The sequence below is a fragment of the Rhinatrema bivittatum genome, chromosome 2 (genome assembly GCF_901001135.1).
Source record: "Rhinatrema bivittatum chromosome 2, aRhiBiv1.1, whole genome shotgun sequence".
In the NCBI taxonomy this organism is placed as follows: domain Eukaryota; kingdom Metazoa; phylum Chordata; class Amphibia; order Gymnophiona; family Rhinatrematidae; genus Rhinatrema; species Rhinatrema bivittatum.
In genome coordinates this window covers 789463347-789483647 of record NC_042616.1, presented here as the reverse complement: position 1 = coordinate 789483647, position 20301 = coordinate 789463347, and the positions used below count along the sequence as shown (strand labels likewise).

The following is a 20301-nucleotide window of genomic DNA, read 5'->3' as shown; positions in this document are numbered from 1 at the left end:
TTTGTAATACCTTGTATGCAATCATTTTTATGTCTGCATAGCAATTTTTCTCTTGCGACATCTGATTTATCCAGTTCAGTTTAGCATCACTAAAGTTTTGGAGGTCCCCAATGGCAGCTTCAGGTTTGCTGTGGATTGAATTCACTTTGCTTTTGTATCCCTGCTATTACATTTTAGAGTACCTAGAATGTTATATCAGGAGATGACTCTCTTTGGCCCACCAAGTCTGCTGAAGTGCCCCTGCTTACTCTACTGGTTCTCTCTATTCCTTCCTCTTATCTGCAGTCTTTGTACTAAGGAGGTCTACCAGCTGTTAACTGTGCAAGCTAGATCACATGTAGAAGTGCTCTTTATTCTTGTCGCCACTAGCTGAAGAGTGTAGCCAAACTTTTCTGATGCCCCTATTACTTCCTCCTTGTAATATCGGTGAGTGTACCAAAGCTCAGCCTCTGCTCCATGCTGATCAATCTCACCACCCATTGAAGCAGCCATGCCAGCAGTATCTGCAAGTCCACTTTGTGGTCTCTCTGTTTTGGACCTTTACCATTCCAGGTAGATAGGCACAGGCTTTTCCACCATCATCATCATCATCAAGCGCCATCTTCAGTTCAAGGGTTGGCAATTATGTTGTCCCAGTTCTCGTTGTGCTCAGTTTTCTTCTTGGTTTTGTCCATGTTTATGATATGAAGCTGGAGGGGGGGGGGGGGGGGAATTCAGAAGACATGCAAAGACTTACAGCGTTACTGAGAAAACACGAGTGCCTGGAGCTGCTTCCCCAAAATGGTGACATATTTCAAGCATGCTTGAGACAGATCCAGAGGTGCTAGGAAGGGAGGGACATAGCCAATGATTGGGCGGGGTCCCTGAGCAGAATGAGTGAACCAAGAGATCCTTTACCTGCTGCAGCAATTGTGTAATCATTTTTGTATCCATTTGTCTATTGTAATTCATTCCACTGTTTCTTCATTTGTCTTTCTATTTTTTTTTCTTCTTTTTAGGCAGAAACAGTGGTTGCAGAGCCTGGTGCGCCAGTAAGTAGTGTCAAATGAAGCTTTGACTTACCCCACTGCTGGTAAGAAAAAGGAGCCAGGTGTTTGTGTGCCCTGTGTGGAGGTGCTTGGCTGATGTGTGACTCAAGGCCCTTGCCTTCAAAATCAGTTTGGAAAGCAGTTGTCATGGTAACGGGTAGCCAGGATTATGTGGTAATGCTGCATCCAAATGTGGAAGCCCTGTAAAGAAGTGGTTAATGTGCTAATTATAAAGCCATTTTCACAAGGAAGAATGGAAGATGGTTATCAGTGGGAAGAGCAGTGTAGGCCATGCTGATAATAGGTTGAATACTTATCTCCATGGAGAGATGTCAAACGCCCCCCCACTGAAGAGAATTAATTTTCACTATTTTCCTCTTCAGAAGAATACGGGATTAAATTCAGTAAAAGGTTGATTTTCATGATGGCCTAGAAACTCTACTGCTCTCTTTCAAGTACCTTGTCCCATTAAAAGAAAAGACTTTCAGAAGGTCTAGTGAGAAGGCAGCAATAAACGTGAAAAGGCATGATGGAGAGGTGCAAAGGAAATACACATGTGAGAAAGAAAAAAGAAATTCTAAGCAAATAAAATCTAAATGAGGGCTTGATAAAGGTTTCTCACAACACCTAAAGCAGGCGGAGGAAAGAGTCTTCAGAAAAATGGGCCACGTGGAATGGGCCTCTGTGTAAAATCATTTAACACACAGTCAGAAATGGCAACTGGCCAAAGATCATTTTTAAGAGGTTGCACTGGACCTTGGGGTTGCCTTTGGCTCTTATGGATTAAAAAGGCTCCAGAATGCCAAAGGGCTGGGTGAGCATTGCGCTCCAACTCTTTATAAGTAAACCCCTACCAACATAAAGACAGGTAGGGATTAACAACTTCCTTTTTTATCTCCTTGCATAATCCCGCCCCCCCCCCCCCCCCTCTAGCAGATGGAGACAGAGATGTTTTTAAACAAAGCTCCGCCTTATATAGGAGAGTGCCATCTACAGTTTGGCAGTATTACTCTGTCTCCAAGCAGATGGTGGAGGTGCAAAATCTACAGTCTGGTCAGAGGTTTGAATTTGTTTAAGATAGAATTAGTGCATAGTTGTGTGGGAAAAAATTAGTGAATTGGTTTCTTAAAAAAAAAAGAAAAAGACTTGAGCAATTCAACGATTCAGTGGTCAGACTCCCAGAGGATAGGTAAGGTCCTGAGAGGGCCATCCCCTGCTGGTTCAAGGCGGCTGCCAACGAGGGTTGAGGACCCAATTGTTCACCTTAGGCAGCGTGGATACGATACCGGGGAGCCCGGCTCACTCCACCCAGATAGATCAGCACCCTGGACCACTTCAGGTAAGTCTAACTTTAAAAAAAAAAAAAGTTTGTGATTTTTTTACTTTCATTTTGGGCCATCGTCCTCTCCTTCCTCTCATCGTGGAGTGGGGAGGGGTAGTTCACCACGTTTTGACCATCGGGGGGGGGGGGGGTGCTTTTTAGGTTTTTGTGTCCTGTTTGTGCCCTTGCCGGCTCCTCCGATGCCGCGGTCGACCACATGTCGCGTGTGCGGCTCTCCAATGAGGGAGTGTGTGCAGCATGTCTGCCATGAGGAGAGGCCTCCTTGGGTGCAGGAAAATCCAAAAAAGGGCTGAAAACTAAGTCGGCACGAATCCCTTCAGTGACAGCTATGCTGTTTAGCCTGCATCTGATCTTTTTCAGCTGAGCGCGGGAATGGAGGCCATTTTACAGACGTTCCGCTCTGCTACTCAGGCTGCCATGAGGAAGGGGGGTTTTCCTCCTCAGATTTCTCCTCAGCCGAGGCTCCCTGAAGACAGGGAATTGGTGCTGCCTGCTTCCCCCGACACTGAGGACAGTCCTGAGGGGACTTCTGACTCCTCCTCTGATTCATCCTTCATTTCCCTGTACGTACCTGGATCAGTCCAGACAGTGGGTTATGTCCCCAATCCAGCAGATGGAGTCAGCACAAGCTTTGAGGGGGCGTATCCATATATACTACTACCCCCTCTGCAGGAGTTCAGTATCTTCTGACTCCAGCAGATGCGAGTAGGGGAATCAGGCTTCCCCTCCTTTTCCTTTTTCTTCACTTTCTTGCTTGATTATGGCTTGTTGTTGTCTTTTTCTGTGGATCAAGTTTGTATCAAGTTTGTATTAAGTTAAAAAAAAAAAAAGGCAGAGTTCTTTCAACTTCTGGGGAGTGGCTTATCTTCCTTGTCTCTTCTCTGCGGCCTTGCTGTTTATTTCTCGTTGCAGCCAGGGGTAAGTTTGTTTTTCTTTTGTAGTTTTTTTCCTTCACAGCTCAGCCCCCGGTGCCTGTGAAAGCCGGTGGAGCCAGCCTCTTCGCTCTTTACTCCCTCATCCGCGGCCATTTTACAGCTCCTCATGGGCTGCTGAGCCATTTAGGGAAAGATGTCTGGGGCGGGTCGTGTGGCCGGGAAGGCCCCCCCGCGGCACCCTCCTCTATTTTCGGACAGCAGGCAGTGCGGGCCGACCGGGCCCCCCCGCAGCGGCGCTTTTGTGCGCGTGGCCCCACCCGTGGCTTTTTCTTTTCTCCTACAGCGATCCCGATGCCGCGGCCGTCCCGCTGTGCGGCCTGCGGAGACCCGGGGTCCCGGATTTCCCAGGAGGGCATCTGTGCACGATGCCTTCCCGGGGGGGAAGGTACCTCACAGTCCCTGACTGATTTCTCTTTTTTGCCCGGGCGGCACGGGCCGGCCACTCCGCCATTTTTGGCGGGAACGGCGGCCATTTTACATTCTGAGCGCCCTGAGGCGCAGGCCACGAGGGGGAACGGATCCCTGGAGGCCACGAGGGAGAACGGATCCCTGGAGGACTCTACCAGCGGGGGTGTTCCCCCGATTTTGGTGCAGGAACCAAGCACCCAGAGCCAGGGAGCAGGAACCACGCCGCCCCCCGAAGCGCACCCGAGCAGGCCGGGGTTCTCTCCGGAGTTTATCCTGCTCATGCATACCGCTTATCTGCAGGGGCTGGAAGCACCTGTGGGACCCCCCCTCCTAAGATCCCTCGGATGTCGCCCTCGACGCCGGCCCCCCCCGACCCTCCGGGAGTGGGGGCCTCCCGCCTCCCTACCCGGGTCCGATCCACGCCCGCGGCACTGGGGGCGGTGCCAGACCCAGCGGGACATGGACTTGACCTCCCGGACGGGGGACAAGGGGACGGCACGCAGGAGGGGGATGATCCGCGTACCCTACGCCTCTTCCAGAGGGAAGAGCTGGACGACCTCATCCCGCAGATCATCCAAGAATTAGATTTGGACCCGCCACCAGACCCGCCTGCCCCAGTAGCTCCCGCTGTCGTCACTTCTTCAAGGAAGGGAGATCCTGTCCTGGCGGCACTCCGGCCGAGGGCTCGGGCTTTTCCCATTCATGACTCGTTTTTACAACTTCTCACCAGGGAATGGGACACCCCGGAGGCCTCCCTGAAGAGCAGCCGGGCTATGGAAAAGCTGCACCCGCTCCCCGAAGATTTCTGGACCTCATCAAGGTCCCAAAGGTGGACTCCGCAGTGTCGGCGGTCACGAAGAGGACGACTATCCCAGTGACGGGAGGTGCGGCGTTGCGGGACACACAGGATCGTAAGTTGGAAGTTTTCCTTAAGCGGGTTTTCGAGGTCTCACCCCTCACGTCTCAGAACCTGCCGTCCGATGAGGCTGCCCATGCAGATCGGCTAGAAGCCGCAGTGGCTTATGGGGCGGACGCCTCGTACGACCTTTTTCGGGTCCTCGCAAGATCCATGGTTTTGGTAGTGGCAGCACAATGACTACTGTGGCTACGCAATTGGGCAGCTGATACGTCCTCTAAGTCGAGTCTGGGCTCTCTTCCCTTCAGGGGCAAGTTCCTCTTCGGGGAGGATTTGGACCAGATCATCAAGTCCCTGGGGGAGAACGCTGTTCATCGGCTGCCGGAGGATAGGTTTCGACCATCCAGAGCATTTTCTTCTTCTCGGACCAGAGCCAGAGCGTAACGGCGCTACAGGGGATACAGACAGGCGGGCTCCCGGTCATCCGTCTCCAGGTCTCAGCCCTGGTCGCGCTCCTTTCGTGGGCGTCGGCCCGCACGCACTACTCCCGGAACCGGGAACCCCTATACCAAGTCTTTACAATGATGCCAGTCTCGCCCACTCCCCTGTCCCCAGGATTGGGGACCGACTAACGTATTTCTACGCGGAGTGGGCACGGATCACCTCGGACCAGTGGGTCCTGGATACCATAAAACACGGCTACGCATTGGAATTTGTCCGCCCCCCGCAGGGAAGGTTCATCTTTTCCCCCTGTGGCTCGGACCTCAAGAGAGGAGCGGTGCTGCTGACTCTGGACAGACTCCGGGAGATAGGCGCTATTGCGCCCGTGCCCTTCGGAGAGGTGGGCTCTGGCCACTATTCCATCTATTTCGTCGTACCAAAGAAGGACGGTTCCTTCCGGCCTATCCTAGACCTCAAGGAAGTCAACAAATCCCTTCGAGTTGTCCGGTTCCGCATGGAAACGCTCCGGTCAGTGATTGCGGCGGTGCATCGGGGGGAGTTCCTCTCCTCCCTGGACTTAACGGAGGCCTACCTGCACATTCCCATCCGCCCGGACCACCACCGTTTCCTTCGTTTCAAAATTCTGGACCAGCATTTTCAGTTCACGGCTCTCCCGATCGGATTGGCGACGGCGCCGCGCACCTTCACCAAGATCATGGTAGTCGTGGCGGCAGCTCTCCGGAAGGAGGGCATCCTGGTTCATCCTTATCTGGACGATTGGCTCCTCTGGGCGAAGTCATTCGATCATGGACGCTCAGCGGTGACTCGAGTAGTACGGTTTCTACATTCCCTGGGATGGGTAGTGAACTTCTCCAAGAGCTCCCTCATGCCCTCGCAACGCTTGGGTTTTTTTGGGGGCGACCTTCGAAACCCTACTGGGCAAAGTTTTTCTGCGCCAGGACAAAGCTCAATCCTTGCGGGATCACACACGACGGTTCTCTGCATTACCAGAGCCCACCTCCTGGGACTACCTGCAACTCCTGGGAGTGATGGGGTCCACCATTGACCTTGTACCTTGGGCTTTCGCGCACATCAGGACCTTACAGTGGGCACTCCTCTCCCGTTGGAAACCAGTATCGCAGGACTACCAGATGATTCTCCCGCTCCCGCAGAATGCCAGGGACAGTCTGGGCTGGTGGTTGGATCCGCCGAACCTGGCCCGTGGCGTGTCCCTCGATCTGCCAAATTGGGTGGTAGTGACCACCGATGCCAGTCTAGCAGGCTGGGGTGCAGTCTGCGATCGAAGCGCCACGCAGGGGACGTGGTCCACGGTGGAGGCGAAGTGGTCAATCAACCGTCTGGAAACCAGAGCGGTCCGGCTAGCTCTGCGACATTTCCTCCCGCTTCTTCGGAACCGGGAAGTCAGAATCCTATCGGACAACGTACCACCGTGGCCTACATCAACCGACAAGGAGGCACGCGCAGCCCGCAGGTCGCGCTCGAGGCGGCGCTGCTGATGCAATGGGCGGAGCGTCATCTCGTCCGGCTAGCGGCCTCGCACATCACCGGTGTGGACAACGTCCAGGCGGACTTCCTCAGTTGTCAACTGCTGGACCCCGGAGAGTGGTCTCTCTCCGACAAAGCGATGCAACTTCTCGTCCATCGGTGGGGGGCCCCCCACTTGGATCTGATGGCGTCCGCTCTCAACGCCAAGGCTCCACGCTTCTTCAGTCGCCGGAGAGAGCGCGGCGCGGAGGGAGTGGATGCCCTGGTCCTCCCGTGGCCGCCACATCTTCTGCTCTACGCTTTTCCACCATGGCCCCTGGTGGGCAGGATGCTCCGCAGAATAGAAAGCCATCAGGGGACCGTGGTTTTCGTCGTCCCGGAATGGCCCAGGCGACCCTGGTTTGCGGACCTGCTACAGCTGGTGATCGACGGGCCAATCAGGCTGGGGCACCTCCCCCAGCTCCTACATCAGGGCCCGGTATTTTTCGAGCAGGCAGAACTCTTCTGTCTTGCGGCCTGGCTTTTGTGAGGCGCCGCCTCCGGCGTCGGGGCTACCCGGAGGCGGTAGTATCCATGCTATTGCGGGCACGAAAGACATCGACGTCGGCGGCCTATGTTCGAGCTGTGGTGTACCAGCCAGGCCACGAGACCCGCTAAGGCTTCTGTACCTCAGATCCTTCAGTTTCTACAGGCGGGGGTGGAAAAAGGGCTCACCTATAATTCACTACGGGTTCAGGTGGCCGCCCTTGGCTCGCTGTTGAGCGATGGGGGCTCTCTTCTACAGTATCCTGACATTGCTCGTTTTCTCAAGGGTGTCAAGCATATGCGTCCTCCGTTACGGGACCCTTGTCCCTCCTGGAGTCTTAACCTGTGCTTTGCTCCCTGTCGGGACCACCGTTCGAGCCACTGCGCAGCGCAACGATAAAGGATCTCACTCTCAAGACTGTATTTCTTGTGGCCATCTGTTCCGCTCGATGCATCTCGGAGCTGCAGGCTCTGTCGTGTAGAGAGCCCTATCTCCGTTTCTCCGACTCTGGAGTTTCGCTTCGCACCGTTCCCTCCTTCCTTCCGAAGGTGGTTTCTGCATTCCATGTGAACCAGACGGTGGAGTTGCCGTCCTTCTCTTCCTCAGAGCCGAAGTCTCTCCGTCTCTTGAATGTCAAGCACACTCTGCGCCTCTATCTGGAGGCTACAAATGAGTTCCGGACCTCTGACCATCTCTTCGTACTCTGGGCCGGTCCTAAGAAGGGGTCTCAGGCCTCGAAGACTACCATTGCCAGATGGCTGAAGGCCGGCATTGCTGCTTCCTACATTGGGTCGGGTCGGACTCCCCCACCCGGAATCATAGCGCATTCTACACGTTCTCAGGCGGCTTCCTGGCGGAGGTTCGCTCGGTATCCTCGCAGGAAATTTGTAGGGCAGCCACCTGGAAATCGTTACACACGTTCTCGAGGCACTATCGTCTGCACCTCGCCTCTTCGGTCTCTGGACACTTTGGCGAGCAGGTTCTCCGAGCAGGCCTCGCAGGACCCCACCCGATTTAGGGAAGCTTGGGTACATCCCACTGTCTGGACTGATCCAGGTACGTACAGGGAAAAGAAAATTATTACTTACCTGCTAATTTTCGTTCCTGTAGTACCATGGATCAGTCCAGACGCCCACCGCGTTTGGGTTCTTGATCCTGCTCAGCTCTGCGCTACTTCTTGCTCGCAGTGTTCTGTGTCTTCACAGTCGTTTCTTTTCGCTGTTTTTCACAGCTCCCTACAAGTTGGTAGGATGTTTGCAGTTATTTGTTGCGGTTACAATTGTTTTCATTATCTGTTTCCACAAACTTGATCCTTCGGGGGTTTCTACTCTGGCTTTGATATACTCGATACTGAACTCCTGCAGAGGGGGTAGTAGTATATATGGATACGCCCCCTCAAAGCTTGTGCTGACTCCATCTGCTGGATTGGGGACATAACCCACTGTCTGGACTGATCCATGGTACTACAGGAACGAAAATTAGCAGGTAAGTAATAATTTTCTTTTCATATGCATAAGGCTTTTAAGGCAAAAAAAGCAGGAAAACTGCAGGAGGGGGGGAAGCCTGCCTCCTTGGGGACCAGGTCCCATGCTCGCAAGGGTGCTAAGACTCGTGAGGGTGCAGGTCCGGTCAAGTCTAAGCGTTCCCTCCGCACAGGGAATCCTTGGGGGGGGGGGGGGGTACTGACTCCTCATCGCAGGATTCGGATCCTGAAGATCCAGATTCTCAACCCCAGATTCCGCCGGGAGCGGATGGAGCGGATCCAGATCCACAACAGGCTGCCCAGGCGGGACATCTAGCGTCTTCGCTGGCTTACTGCGCTGATGCCTTCCATGACCTCTTGCGTACGTCGGCAAGATCCATGGTATCGGCGGTTTCCGCCCGGAGGCTGACCAAGAAATTGGTCAGCGGACGTCTCGTCTAAGACACAGCTGGATCTCTGCCTTTTAAAGGTAAACTGCTCTTTGGAAAGGTGTTGGAAGATATGATCCAGTCCCTGGGAGAAAATAAGGTACACCGTTTACCGGAGGACAGACCTCACTCTCGAGGTTCCTTCTCGTCACGGGCCAGATTCAGAGGGAATCGGCGGTATTGGCCAGCGAAGGCACCCAGTTCTTCCTTTCGTCCAGTGCCAGTGAAGCAACAGGCTTGGTCCCAGCCGTTTCAGGGCCGAAGCTTCGGCAGAACCGGTTTGGCTCAGCTTTCACAGGAAGCAAAGTCGTCACGATGAAGGGGCGCCAGTCCACTCTTCGGTGCCAGCAATAAGGGGCAGACTGTCCCAGTTTTTCGAGGAGTGGGCCAAAGTGACTACAGAACAGTGGGTGCTGACTGTGATAAACAAGGCTACGCTTTAGATTTTGCACGCTGGCTCTGGGACCGGTTTCTCGTCTCCCCCTGCGGGTATGCCTCAAAGTGAGCAGCGGTACGGGTCACGTTGCAAGGACTTCTGCAACTAAGAGCCATCGTACCAGTTCCTCCAGAGGCACGAAGAAGGAGGTCGCTATTCCATTTACTTCGTGGTGCCAAAGAAAGAAGGTTCCTTTCATTCCATTCTAGACCTCAAGAACGTGAACAAATGTCTAAAGGTGCCTCGCTTTCGCATGGAGACTCTATGGTCGGTCATTGCTTCGGTAAGAAAGGGAGAATTTCTAGCGTCGCTGGATTTTACGGAAGCTTACCTGCACATAGGCATCTGTCTGGACCACCAAAGATTTCTTCAGTTCTGCGTTCTGGGCCAGCATTTTCAGTTTCGGGCTCTACCCTTCGGTCTGGCAACCACGCCCAGGACATTCACCAAGGTGTTGGTGGTGGTGGCGGCCCATTTCCGGAGGGAAGGTCTTCTGGTTCATCCCTACTTGGACGACTGGCTGATTCGAGCGAAATCAGAAAAGCTGGCCAGGGACGCGATTCACAGAGTGCTACAGCTTCTTCAGTCCTGGGCTGGGTGGTCAGCCTATCAAAGAGCAGGTTTGAACCCTCTCAGTCCTTGGAATATTTGGGAGCTCTTTTCGACACTCAGAAGAGATGAGTTTTTCTTACCATGGAACGCATCTCCAAGTTACAAGACCAGATGAGGGGCTTGTTACTCAAGAGTACTCCCAGGGTTCGGGACTTTCTACAGGTTCTCGGGTCCATGACCTTGACCTTGGAGCTGGTGCCCTGGGCCTTTGCAATACGCATTACTATTCCGGTGGAACCCAGTATCCAAGCTGTTTCTTCTTCCTCTGCCACTTACAGGGGCGGCGCGGGACAGTCTCGCTTGGTGGCTGGTGTCGGACAATCTATCCCATGGGGTTCCCCTGGAAGTACCCGATTCGACAGTGGTCACCACGGATGCCAGTCTCTCCGGCTGGGGAGCAGTGTGCCAGAGGAAATCGGTCCAGGGTCTGTGGTCCCCCGAGGAGTCTCAGTGGTTGATCAATCGGCTGGAGATCCGAGCAGTGCGGTTAGCATTACAAGCGTTTGGTCCTCTTCTGCAAGGAAGAGCAGTCCAGGTCTTGACAGACAATGCGACCACGGTGGCGTACATTAACCGCCAAGGGGGAACCAGAAGCCATCAGGTGGCAGTAGAAGTTCATTAATTGATCAGCTGGGCAGAATAACACTTAGTCAACTTTGCGGCGTCTCACATCACAGGAGTGGACAATGTGCAAGTGGACTTCTTCAGCCGGCACCATCTCGACCCCGGCGAATGGGAGTTGCGGATGACGCTTTTCAGCGCATTTGCGTCACATGGGGCAGACCCAGCATGGATCTCATGGCAACGTTTCAGAATGCCAAAGCTCTGAGGTTGTACGCTCGTCACCTGGAAATGGGAGCAGAAGGGGTAGATGCCCTGGTACTACCGTGGCCCACGGGTGTGCTACTATACATATCTTCACTTTGGCCGCTGTTCGGCAGGGTGCTCCGATGGATAGAACATCACCCTGCCCGAGTCATTCTGGTAGCCCCAGAATGGCCGAGGCGACCGTGGTTCGCGGATCTCCTCAATCTAGCTGTGGCGGGTCCACTACAATTCCCAGAGACCCCAGACCTGTTTCACCAGGTACCCGTTTGTTTGGAAGAAGTCGATCGCTTCTGTCTAGTGGCAAGGCTTTTGAGAGGCGCTGCCTAAGTCGCAAAGGTTATTCTCCAGCGGTAGTGTCCACTTTCCTTCGCTCATGTAAGACATCCACTAATCTCGCATAAGTCAGAGTGTGGAAAGTTTTTGAATGTTGGTGTCTAGAAGGAGACGTTTCGCCAATTCGAGCTTCAGTGTCTGACATTCTATGTTTTCTGCAAGATGGTTTGTCAAAGGGCTTGTCATGCAGTTCGTTGCGAGTCCAGGTAGCAGCTCTTGGTTGTTTGCGTGGTTCGGTACTAGGTGGGCCGTTGGCGATGATTCCGGATGTTGCTCGTTTCCTTAGAGGAGTAAAGCACTTGCGTCCTCCGGTCAAACAGCCTTGTCCATCTTGGAATTTGAATTTGGTGCTTACAACCTTGTGTGCTGCGCCTTTTGAGCCTTTAAAGAGGGTGACCCTGAAGGATCTTACCTTGAAGGTGATTTTTCTGGTAGCCATTACCTCGGCATGGAGAGTGTCCGAACTCCAAGCTCTTTCCTGTAGGAAACCCTTTTTGCGGATCTCCGGTTCGGGGGTATCTTTGCAGATGGTTCCTTCCTTTCTGCCGAAGGTGGCGTCTTCCTTTCATGTCAATCAATTGGTGGAGCTTCCAGCCTTCAGGGACCTGGACTGTTCAGATCCTTTGGCCGGGGAGTTATGTAAGCTGGATGTTCGCAGGGAATTACTCCAGTATTTGGAGGTTACTAACAATTTTCGATGTCTGATCTTCTTTTTGTCCTATGGAATAGTCCTTGACGAGGTCATATGGCTTCCAAAGCTACCATTGCTCATTGGCTGAAGGAGGCTATCAGTTCGGCATATTTGCTACAAGGTAGACCTCTTCCAATTGGGCTCATGCCCACTCTATTAGGTCTCTAGCAGCCTCCTGGGCGGAGTGTCACTTGGTTTCCCCACAGGAGATCTGTAGGGCGGCTACGTGGAAGTCGCTGCATACTTTTGCGCGGCTTTACCGGTTGGATGTGCAGGCTGAGGAATCGGGAGGATTTGGAGAAGGTGTGCTTTGAGCGGGCCTCTCTGGAACCCATCCCAGGTAAGATCATCTATGGTACATCCCAGCAGTCTGGACTGATCCGGGTACGTACAGGGAAAGAAAAATTAGTTTCTCACCTGATGATTTTCGTTCCTGTAGTTCCACGGATCAGTCCAGAATCCCGCCCGAGCAGAGTCATAATCGTGGGGGAGAGTCTGCTCTTATTTTTTCTGCAGAGAATTGGTTTGATTATCCTCGAGTGGTTCTACAGGTTCAGATCTTAAACGGGTTCAGTGACCCGGTTGTCATTTTTCTAGTTTAAGAGTTAGTGTATATAGTTATGGTATCTTAAGGGAGCCATCATGCTTTGACATTATGTAATACTGCTGGACTGTAGGTGGCACTCTCCTATATAAAGTGGAGCTTTGTTTTAAAAACATCTCTGTCTCCATCTGCTGGGGGGGGGGGGGGGCGCAAAACCCAGCAGTCTGGACTGATCCGTGGTACTACAGGAATGAAAATTATCAGGTAAGAAACTAATTTTCCTTTGGGCTCCTCCCAAGAGCAGCTTTTTTTTGGGAAAGAAGCAGTGAAATAAATACTAAATATAGCAGATGCCATTCTTTGAGTACCTAAAAGAATAGAAAGTTAACAATTGGAATGATCAAAGTATAGACCACGATTTTATGTAATCTGCACATCTGTGGTATTTTTGGTAGTAGCAGGAATACATACCTTGAACTCAGCAGTGAAGGTAGCAAAAAAGTATTAATGCCAGCCTGTAGAACATTACCATAGACATAGAGCTTTCCTTTTACACATACTATACTCTAATTTTATTGTGGAACTATTCATTCCACTTCCAAGAGCTCCTGGGATAAAATAATTCTGCATAAAGGGAAGGGGAAAAATATTTCCACTTCTAAATATCCTTCTGTCTTTGGTCTACAAGAGATTTGTCTTGATTCCTAATTCACTTTGAGTTTTTCAGCAAAATGTGACTTTCTGCTTTTATTTGTCCTGACCATGCCCTGCCTGTGGTTTCTTTGCAATAACAACTATGTTTTTCACCCTGCCCTTGTATGGGTAATATAGAAAAAATGGAGTCAGGAAATAGTGTACTATAGTGCTACAACAATCAATATGAGGGTGATTTTCAAAGGCATTTGCCTGGGTGACTAATCACATCAGTTGCTCAGGTAAATTCCTGGAGCTGACATTTTGCCTCCTCTCCTGCCAGAAAGCATGCATGCTGTGTCAGAGCACGCATAACATGTGCTGCAGGAAAAAGAGGCAGAGTTAGGGTGGGGGAGGGAAAGTCGTGATTGTTTCATTCTGAAAGAGAGAGAGAGAGGGGGACGGGGGTGGGGGGGGGGGGCAATGTTCAAATCTCACAAGATTTTGTACCCATGGACCTTTATGCTAATTTTCAAAGGGATAGTCCCTTGCATACCAACAGCTAAAAATGTATCTCATATATCCATCCCAGAGGGATGGCTGCAGTGTGCCAGTTTTTTTTGCTAAGTAAAGGAGGAAATTTTACTTCCACACTCCACTAGATGGAACTGATAACGTTTCATTTTGAGAATACAAATCCTCTCCAAACTGAGGATTTTTTCTTTTTGATGTACATTCTTCAAGAAGCAAACCTTAATGTCAGCACTATATTTCTGTCACCTCACAAGAGGCAGATTCTTCTGGTCGATGATTTTTTCAAATATTGCATTCACATTTTCTGTAAAGCACCTTGCTCACTTCGATACAGACATATCCTTAAGACTTGAGATTAAAATAGGTACATGACACCAAAGTGTCACAATGTCAGAGACTGCTTCATGGCACCATTATGTATTTCTAAAGTTGTCCTATAAGATGTAAAATGGATAAAAAAAACTATGGTGTTTCCACCAGCTCTGGCAGGGAAGAGCTGATATATATACCGCTGCTCAGGATGCCACTCTTTAGCTGTATAAGGACGACATGGTGTAGCAAGAACTTTGTTATAGTTGATGAAACCTTTGTGTTATTCTGTTATTCAAGATATTTTAAAGAACACTACATTTTACTTTCCCTGTTTTAAATATAGAAACTGCTTCTTGGGCATTTGTTTCCCAGTTAAATGGTATTATATGAGGTCCATATTCTGTCACTGTCCAGATAGCAAACTTAGGCCTAGATTTACCAAGCCACAATATTGCTACAATGCATGTTATATAGCATTTCTAGTTTTAAAAGCTGTTTATCTTGATATAGCCATATTGCAATGATATTGCGCAATGTAAGGACCTGAAATCCACCTCTATTACAATGAACTGCTTTGCATGGCACTATCATGCATGAATTTTGCAAATCCATGCAAAGCAGCTCATGCATACCTAACCTTATGCTAATAAAATAATTCTGCTGACTTTGAAAAAAACCAGCTGCGTTGTTTTATAGCATTTGAGGGAGGTATTATTTTCATCAGGACACTAGTGCAGGCCCTGATGGTCCCACGGGAAATTTTAAAGGGCGAATTGGCATGAAATGCACATTCCCAACCTCATAAATCACCCAGGAGGTCTTAGGAGAGCCCCCACCTACCCTCTGCCACCTTTCAAAGTGGCTCTGGCTCCCTCTAAAAACCCAAAAAATCTCTAGTCCAACCAAGTGGCAACGGTTTGACCCTTCCCTAACCTCTTCTATTAAATAATGTTCCCCACTTCCAAAGCCCCCTTCAGCAGCCCCCATAACTTTCACCTCCCCCATTCCAGATAAGAAAATATCCCTGGAATGTAGTGACCCCTCCAAACAGCTACAAGCTCCGGCCATAAAAAAGAAGACCCTGGTGCTCTGGGAGGCATCCCCACCCCTGAATCCCCCATACCTCAAAATGGAAGCTTTGTTAGTCAGTATGGCATGGCATACCCCTTGCTCTGGGCTGGCTTGATGCCATTTTCCAAAATGGCATAGATCTGACCTTGCCTCCGACACACCTGGGGGAGATTTTCAGGCTACTTGACCCTGTAACACAATGGCAGCCTCAGCAGAATTAGGCTCAGTATGGCACAATTAGGCCCAGTATGGTGGTGTGATTTTTTTGTCACACATTTGTAACAATTGTGCCTCAAAACCATGGGAATGCGCCCCCCCCCCAACTATATTGGGTTCCTCCCGTGATATAAATGTATGGCTTTGTAAATCTCCACCTTAGCCAAATAAACTTATCCAGCTAACTTTGGAAGTATATTCAATAGTGCATCTGCATTACTGAATATAGCTGGCTGTCTTAATGTTGCGTTCGTGCCTGTTCTCACCCTCGCTCCACCCTCTCTACCTTTGTGGCGACTCCCTCCGGGTCTGAGGGACAGCTGCTGCCGTGGCTTCTCCTCGCCTCTTCTTCCCGGAATCCCTGGGCTGGCCTGACGCTGCGGATCCGCCATGTTCCTGATGACGTAAGGGCGCGTGCACTCCAGAGTTTGTACCGGCAAGGGCGCGAACCTCGGGGGCGTCCCCCCGTAGTGACGTCATCCGCTTCCAACTTAAAAGGTCTTTGTTTACTACTACGAATCGAGTTAGCAAGGGGGAATACTTCTCTGCTGCTCTGCCTCCACAAACCTACCAAACTGCAATGGTAACTCATGATCTCCGCACCTGCGATAATGTCTTAGACTTGAAGGGAGCCTTAGCGATTAGGAACAATGGCCCTCGTGGAGCGAGTATCTGTTCCTGTCTGTAATAGGACTCACTGTGTTCATGTCTGCGATCGCCTCCAGGCAGTAAGAGTCTTCTGAGTCTTTGGGAACGTAGGCCCTCGAGGAGCGAGTCCCGTCCAACAATCTGAAATCAAGAATAGAGAGAGCGGAGCCCCCAAGGAGCGGGTACTCCTGGTATGTTTGAAAAGGCCGAGCAGGGGAGAAGAATTCCCCTTGCTGACTCGGAACGTGGTTGCAAGTAGCGTGAACTGCCGAAGCAAGTCCCGTTGGAGTTCCTTGCTAACTCGTTTGTAGTTAGCAAACAAAGACCTTTTAAATTGAAAACGGATGACGTCATTACGGGGGGATGCCCCCTAGGTTCGTACCCTTGCTGGTACAAAGTCTGGAACGGGTGCGCGTGCACCCTTACGTCATCAGGAACATGGCGGATCCGTAGCGTCGGGCCAGCCCGGGGATAGCGGGACCAAGAGGCGGGGAGAAGCTGCGGCTGCATCTGTCCGTCTGAACCAAAGGGATTCACCACAAAGGTAGAGAGGGTGGAGCGAGGGTGAGAACAGGAACGAACGCAACATTTAGTTAACTAACTGTGCTGCAGTAGTGTCACCTCTGCCTAATCTATGGTATTCCTTTCCTATCCAAACCTAAGCAGGACTGCAAGCACCAAAATACAATAGGACATGGTGAGAAAAGTGAAAGGGTGCAGGGGAAAATCTCAGTAGGAACACATTTTGTGTTCCTAAAAAGAATATAAACCGCTAGGGTGCAAATAAAAACGGAATCCTCTGGCATCCCCATTCAAAAAGTGAGTAAGAGTACAGATAACACAGAGTCAGAAGAGAAGTCCAAGGGGAGCTGCCCCATTTGTTGATTCCAGGCATGAGGTATACATTTCAGCTGCATTGGGAAACCTGATCAGATTGTGAGCACCAGCAACAAAGATTCACCACAGAGCGGACAGTTATGGGAGCTAGGAAGAGTGTCAGAGACTGTGAGGGTGTTTTCATGGCTTCCGTTACTGACGAGGAAGCATGCTGGCATGGATTTTGGCAGATGGATAAAGAAGATTATTTTCACAGTGCTAAAATATTCTGTTTGTTTCAGGGAGAGACAGGGCAAAAGGGAGAGAAAGGTGACCGAGGAGAAACCGGAGAAGCTGTAAGTAGTAATGTGTCCAAGTGGGTTCATTTTGCACATACCTTGACAGGAATGAAACTCACTTGTAAGCCAGGGTATGCCGAGTATGATCACAGTCTTTCAAATGTACTGCTAATTAGGGATGTGCAATCGTTTTTCCCGAATTAGGCAATGTCAACAAAATTGCCTAATTCGGAATGGTTCGGGGGAACCGAAAAACGATAGATTTTTTTCTGAAATTTCGGGAAAATTGTGTTTTTGAGTTAGTGTGCACTAACTCCCGCACTAACCTGAAAATCGAGGCCCCCGAAAAAAAAAAAACCCCGAACCACGGGAAAAACGAAATTCCTGTGGGGGGGGGGGGGGGCCCGAAACAAAGCCCGACACAAAATTTTTACCCGAAACACATCTCTACTGCTAATGCCCTTCTTAATATTTGCATTATTCCAAAGAGAGCCTCCTTCTGAACTTCATAAGGTATATTATGTATACGCAACATGTTTCGATGCAACTGAAAGCTTTTTAATCAGGCCAGTGGCACCCAATGCCATTTCTGTATCTTTCTGCCACATTTTCTTGATCTCTGATTGCATCATTATTCTTATTTATGTATTTATTTTCCCTTGTAGGGACTACGAGGTGTTGCAGGTGAAGAAGGGTTGGTAGGATCTCCAGGGCCTCAGGTGGGTGAAATTCAAAATGTTGTCATCCTGCACAACCAATGCCTACTTGTCTACCTTTTAATGCAATTTCATTTTAAATTTTATTTTGGGGTGGGCAATATATTCCGCTCTGACTCCATGTATCACGCTTGTCGGAAATATAGGAACAGGGACATTTCCTAAAAGAAGTAATAAGTGCCTGTCCTTCTGAGGGACCAGCGATGTGCAGCATCCCGAGGACTGCTTTTCCTCTGCTGAGTCGTCCAGTTCTGTTGCTAACTAGATCATCACTTTTGTTTTCACACAGGGATTGAAAGGACAGGAGGGAGCCAGAGGACAGCCTGGAGCTAAGGGAGACACTGTAAGAATGTCCTCGATGCTCTCTTATTGCTGATAGACTTTTCCATATTCTGTGCCGGAAATCTTAGTGACTGAGGCTCATAATTTATAAACAGAAGTGGATACCTGCTTTCTGATTTATTATGCTTTTAGGTGGCACTTTCATGCTTTACCCATCTTTCACCACACAGTTCTTATTCCCAGCTGATAAGCTGTTTGATCAGGCCTTTGAATTATGACTGATTTTTTTTTTTTTAAGGAATACTAAGTTTTATCTAGAACATCTTTTTTTGACAGGGTCCTCCAGGACCAGTTGGCCCCCCAGGTGCCCTTGGTTTGCCTGGAAATGTGGTGAGTAATCAACAGCCCATGGGTGGTAATTTTTAAATTTCCATTTCTACTTCTTGCAATTGAGCATGCTTGTATAATGTGACCATTTGTCATTATAAAGATGTTTGTTCAATTTTCACAAGATACGGTATGAGCGCACATACATACGCTCGTATTATACTCGCCATTCAGGCTGCAGAGTCCTGATCGATGAGTAGCTATTTATAAACAAACAAATAAAAATGTACATATAATCAGTTAAGTTAAAATAAAACATCAACTAAATTAAATGAAAACATAAATCATAAGATAACAGTAACAGCTAAAAGAGCAATGCTTCAATAAAACAGAAACATTAATAACTTAGATAAGCAAGTTTTAGTTAAAACCAGATTACATCCTTCTAATTAAAGATACATGCAAAGCAGCTGATTAATTATATTTGCAGTGCTAAAATACTGTAGATGTGAAAAGGTCTTCACAGATCATGTATCTATGTATCCACAGATACATATTTTTTGATCCTGTTCAGTTGAGATCATTTATCAATGCAAGAGTACCTACAGGTGTGGGAAACCCAACATAGAAACTGGAGATAAGAATAAAAAAGGTTCGCATATTACCCTAAAGTATTTTCAAGTAAATAATGTGCTATAAATAAGGGCTAGGAGCAATAGAGTTTCCTTTTACAGGTCATATGGCTTAATTTTTACTAAGATGTTAGTAATACTGTGTGAGAATGCAAATTGATTTAATTACTATGGAAATCTAATTGCCTGTTTAAGTTCTTTTAATATACGTTAATATCTGCCTAAAAAGGAATTTGATTATAGATAAATGAAAGTATACCTGAAATGAATATTCGCTTAAAATATGATCGGTTCATTGATAATTGTAATGTTGTCTATGCAATGATTAAAAATTATAAATAAATAATAAATAAATAAATAGCTACTCATTTATGTACATTGCTTTGATTTATTCCATGTAAGAAAAACAATTACTCAAGATAAATAAATGAAACTAAATTAATCACAGCAGCTCATCAACTTTGAATTGGCTATAGCACGTGAACATTGCAACCAGCCTCCAGAATGCATCAAACCAGAACTAACTTGTATATTGAGGACAATAATGATACCTGGTGTGTGTCCTTAATGTAAAGCATTGAGTCAGAATGCAGCTTTTGTCAGGAAGAGCAAGCTAGTTAGAGAACTGTGTCCCAGAGTACTCAGTAATAAGATGAAAAATCAGAGAAACGAAGAAGACCATGTGACCTAGCTAGCCCCCGCCTATCCACATAACTGCTTAGTTTGTAATCCTTGCCACTCCCTCAGAGATCTCCTGTGCATAGAAACATGATGGCTGAAAGACATTTCCTGGAACTGCCATCCCGTCATTAATATTGCATAGGGAGTGGATTAGAAATTTTCCATAATATGTAATATAAATGTAACCCCTTGTTGGGATACAAAAATGATGCCTGTTTGTGATTTGAGCAAAATAATGCACTTCCTCCAAGAATTCCTTTCATAATAATATCAGCTGCTTTCTTTTCTTTCCCTTCTATTAGGGGGAACTAAGCCTTAGCCTCGTTTTTAAAAGAGTTAGCATTCGGTACCCACACAATCCTCTTCATCTTCTTGCACAATTGCCGGAAGCAGTCCCATACACTTGAACTCCATGATTCCTCCCAGGTGGCTGAATAACAATGCCCAGGAGTCGCCACCGGTTTCATTTTAGCTTGAATGGCTCTTGTAAGAAAAGAAAGCAGGTTTCCACTCTAAGCACTCCCTTTTACTGTATCCATACATGCTGCTCCTAGGGGTTCTCCCACCCAACACCAATTAAAGGAACATTCCGTGCCCTTCATAAACCTCTTCCCACGATGACACACGACTCAAATGGAAGCCACATGCAGGTCCCCATTTCTAGCGACATGCCCTCTTTTAGGACCGCTACCACATAAAATCCACTTACTACCTTCCTGAAACCCTCTACTATAGGA

The 20301-nt window shown here is 49.0% G+C and overlaps 1 protein-coding gene across 1 annotated transcript in view; it reads left to right on the top strand.

Moving 5' to 3' along the window:
* Nucleotides 1-20301, top strand: part of COL22A1 (collagen type XXII alpha 1 chain) — a 791008-nt gene that overhangs the window by 629837 nt on the left and 140870 nt on the right. The window contains exons 32-36 of the mRNA XM_029592071.1: nt 999-1031; nt 16930-16983; nt 17592-17645; nt 17932-17985; nt 18261-18314. Coding sequence (XP_029447931.1) covers nt 999-1031; nt 16930-16983; nt 17592-17645; nt 17932-17985; nt 18261-18314 — 249 coding nt within the window. The remainder of the gene's footprint in view (nt 1-998; nt 1032-16929; nt 16984-17591; nt 17646-17931; nt 17986-18260; nt 18315-20301) is intronic.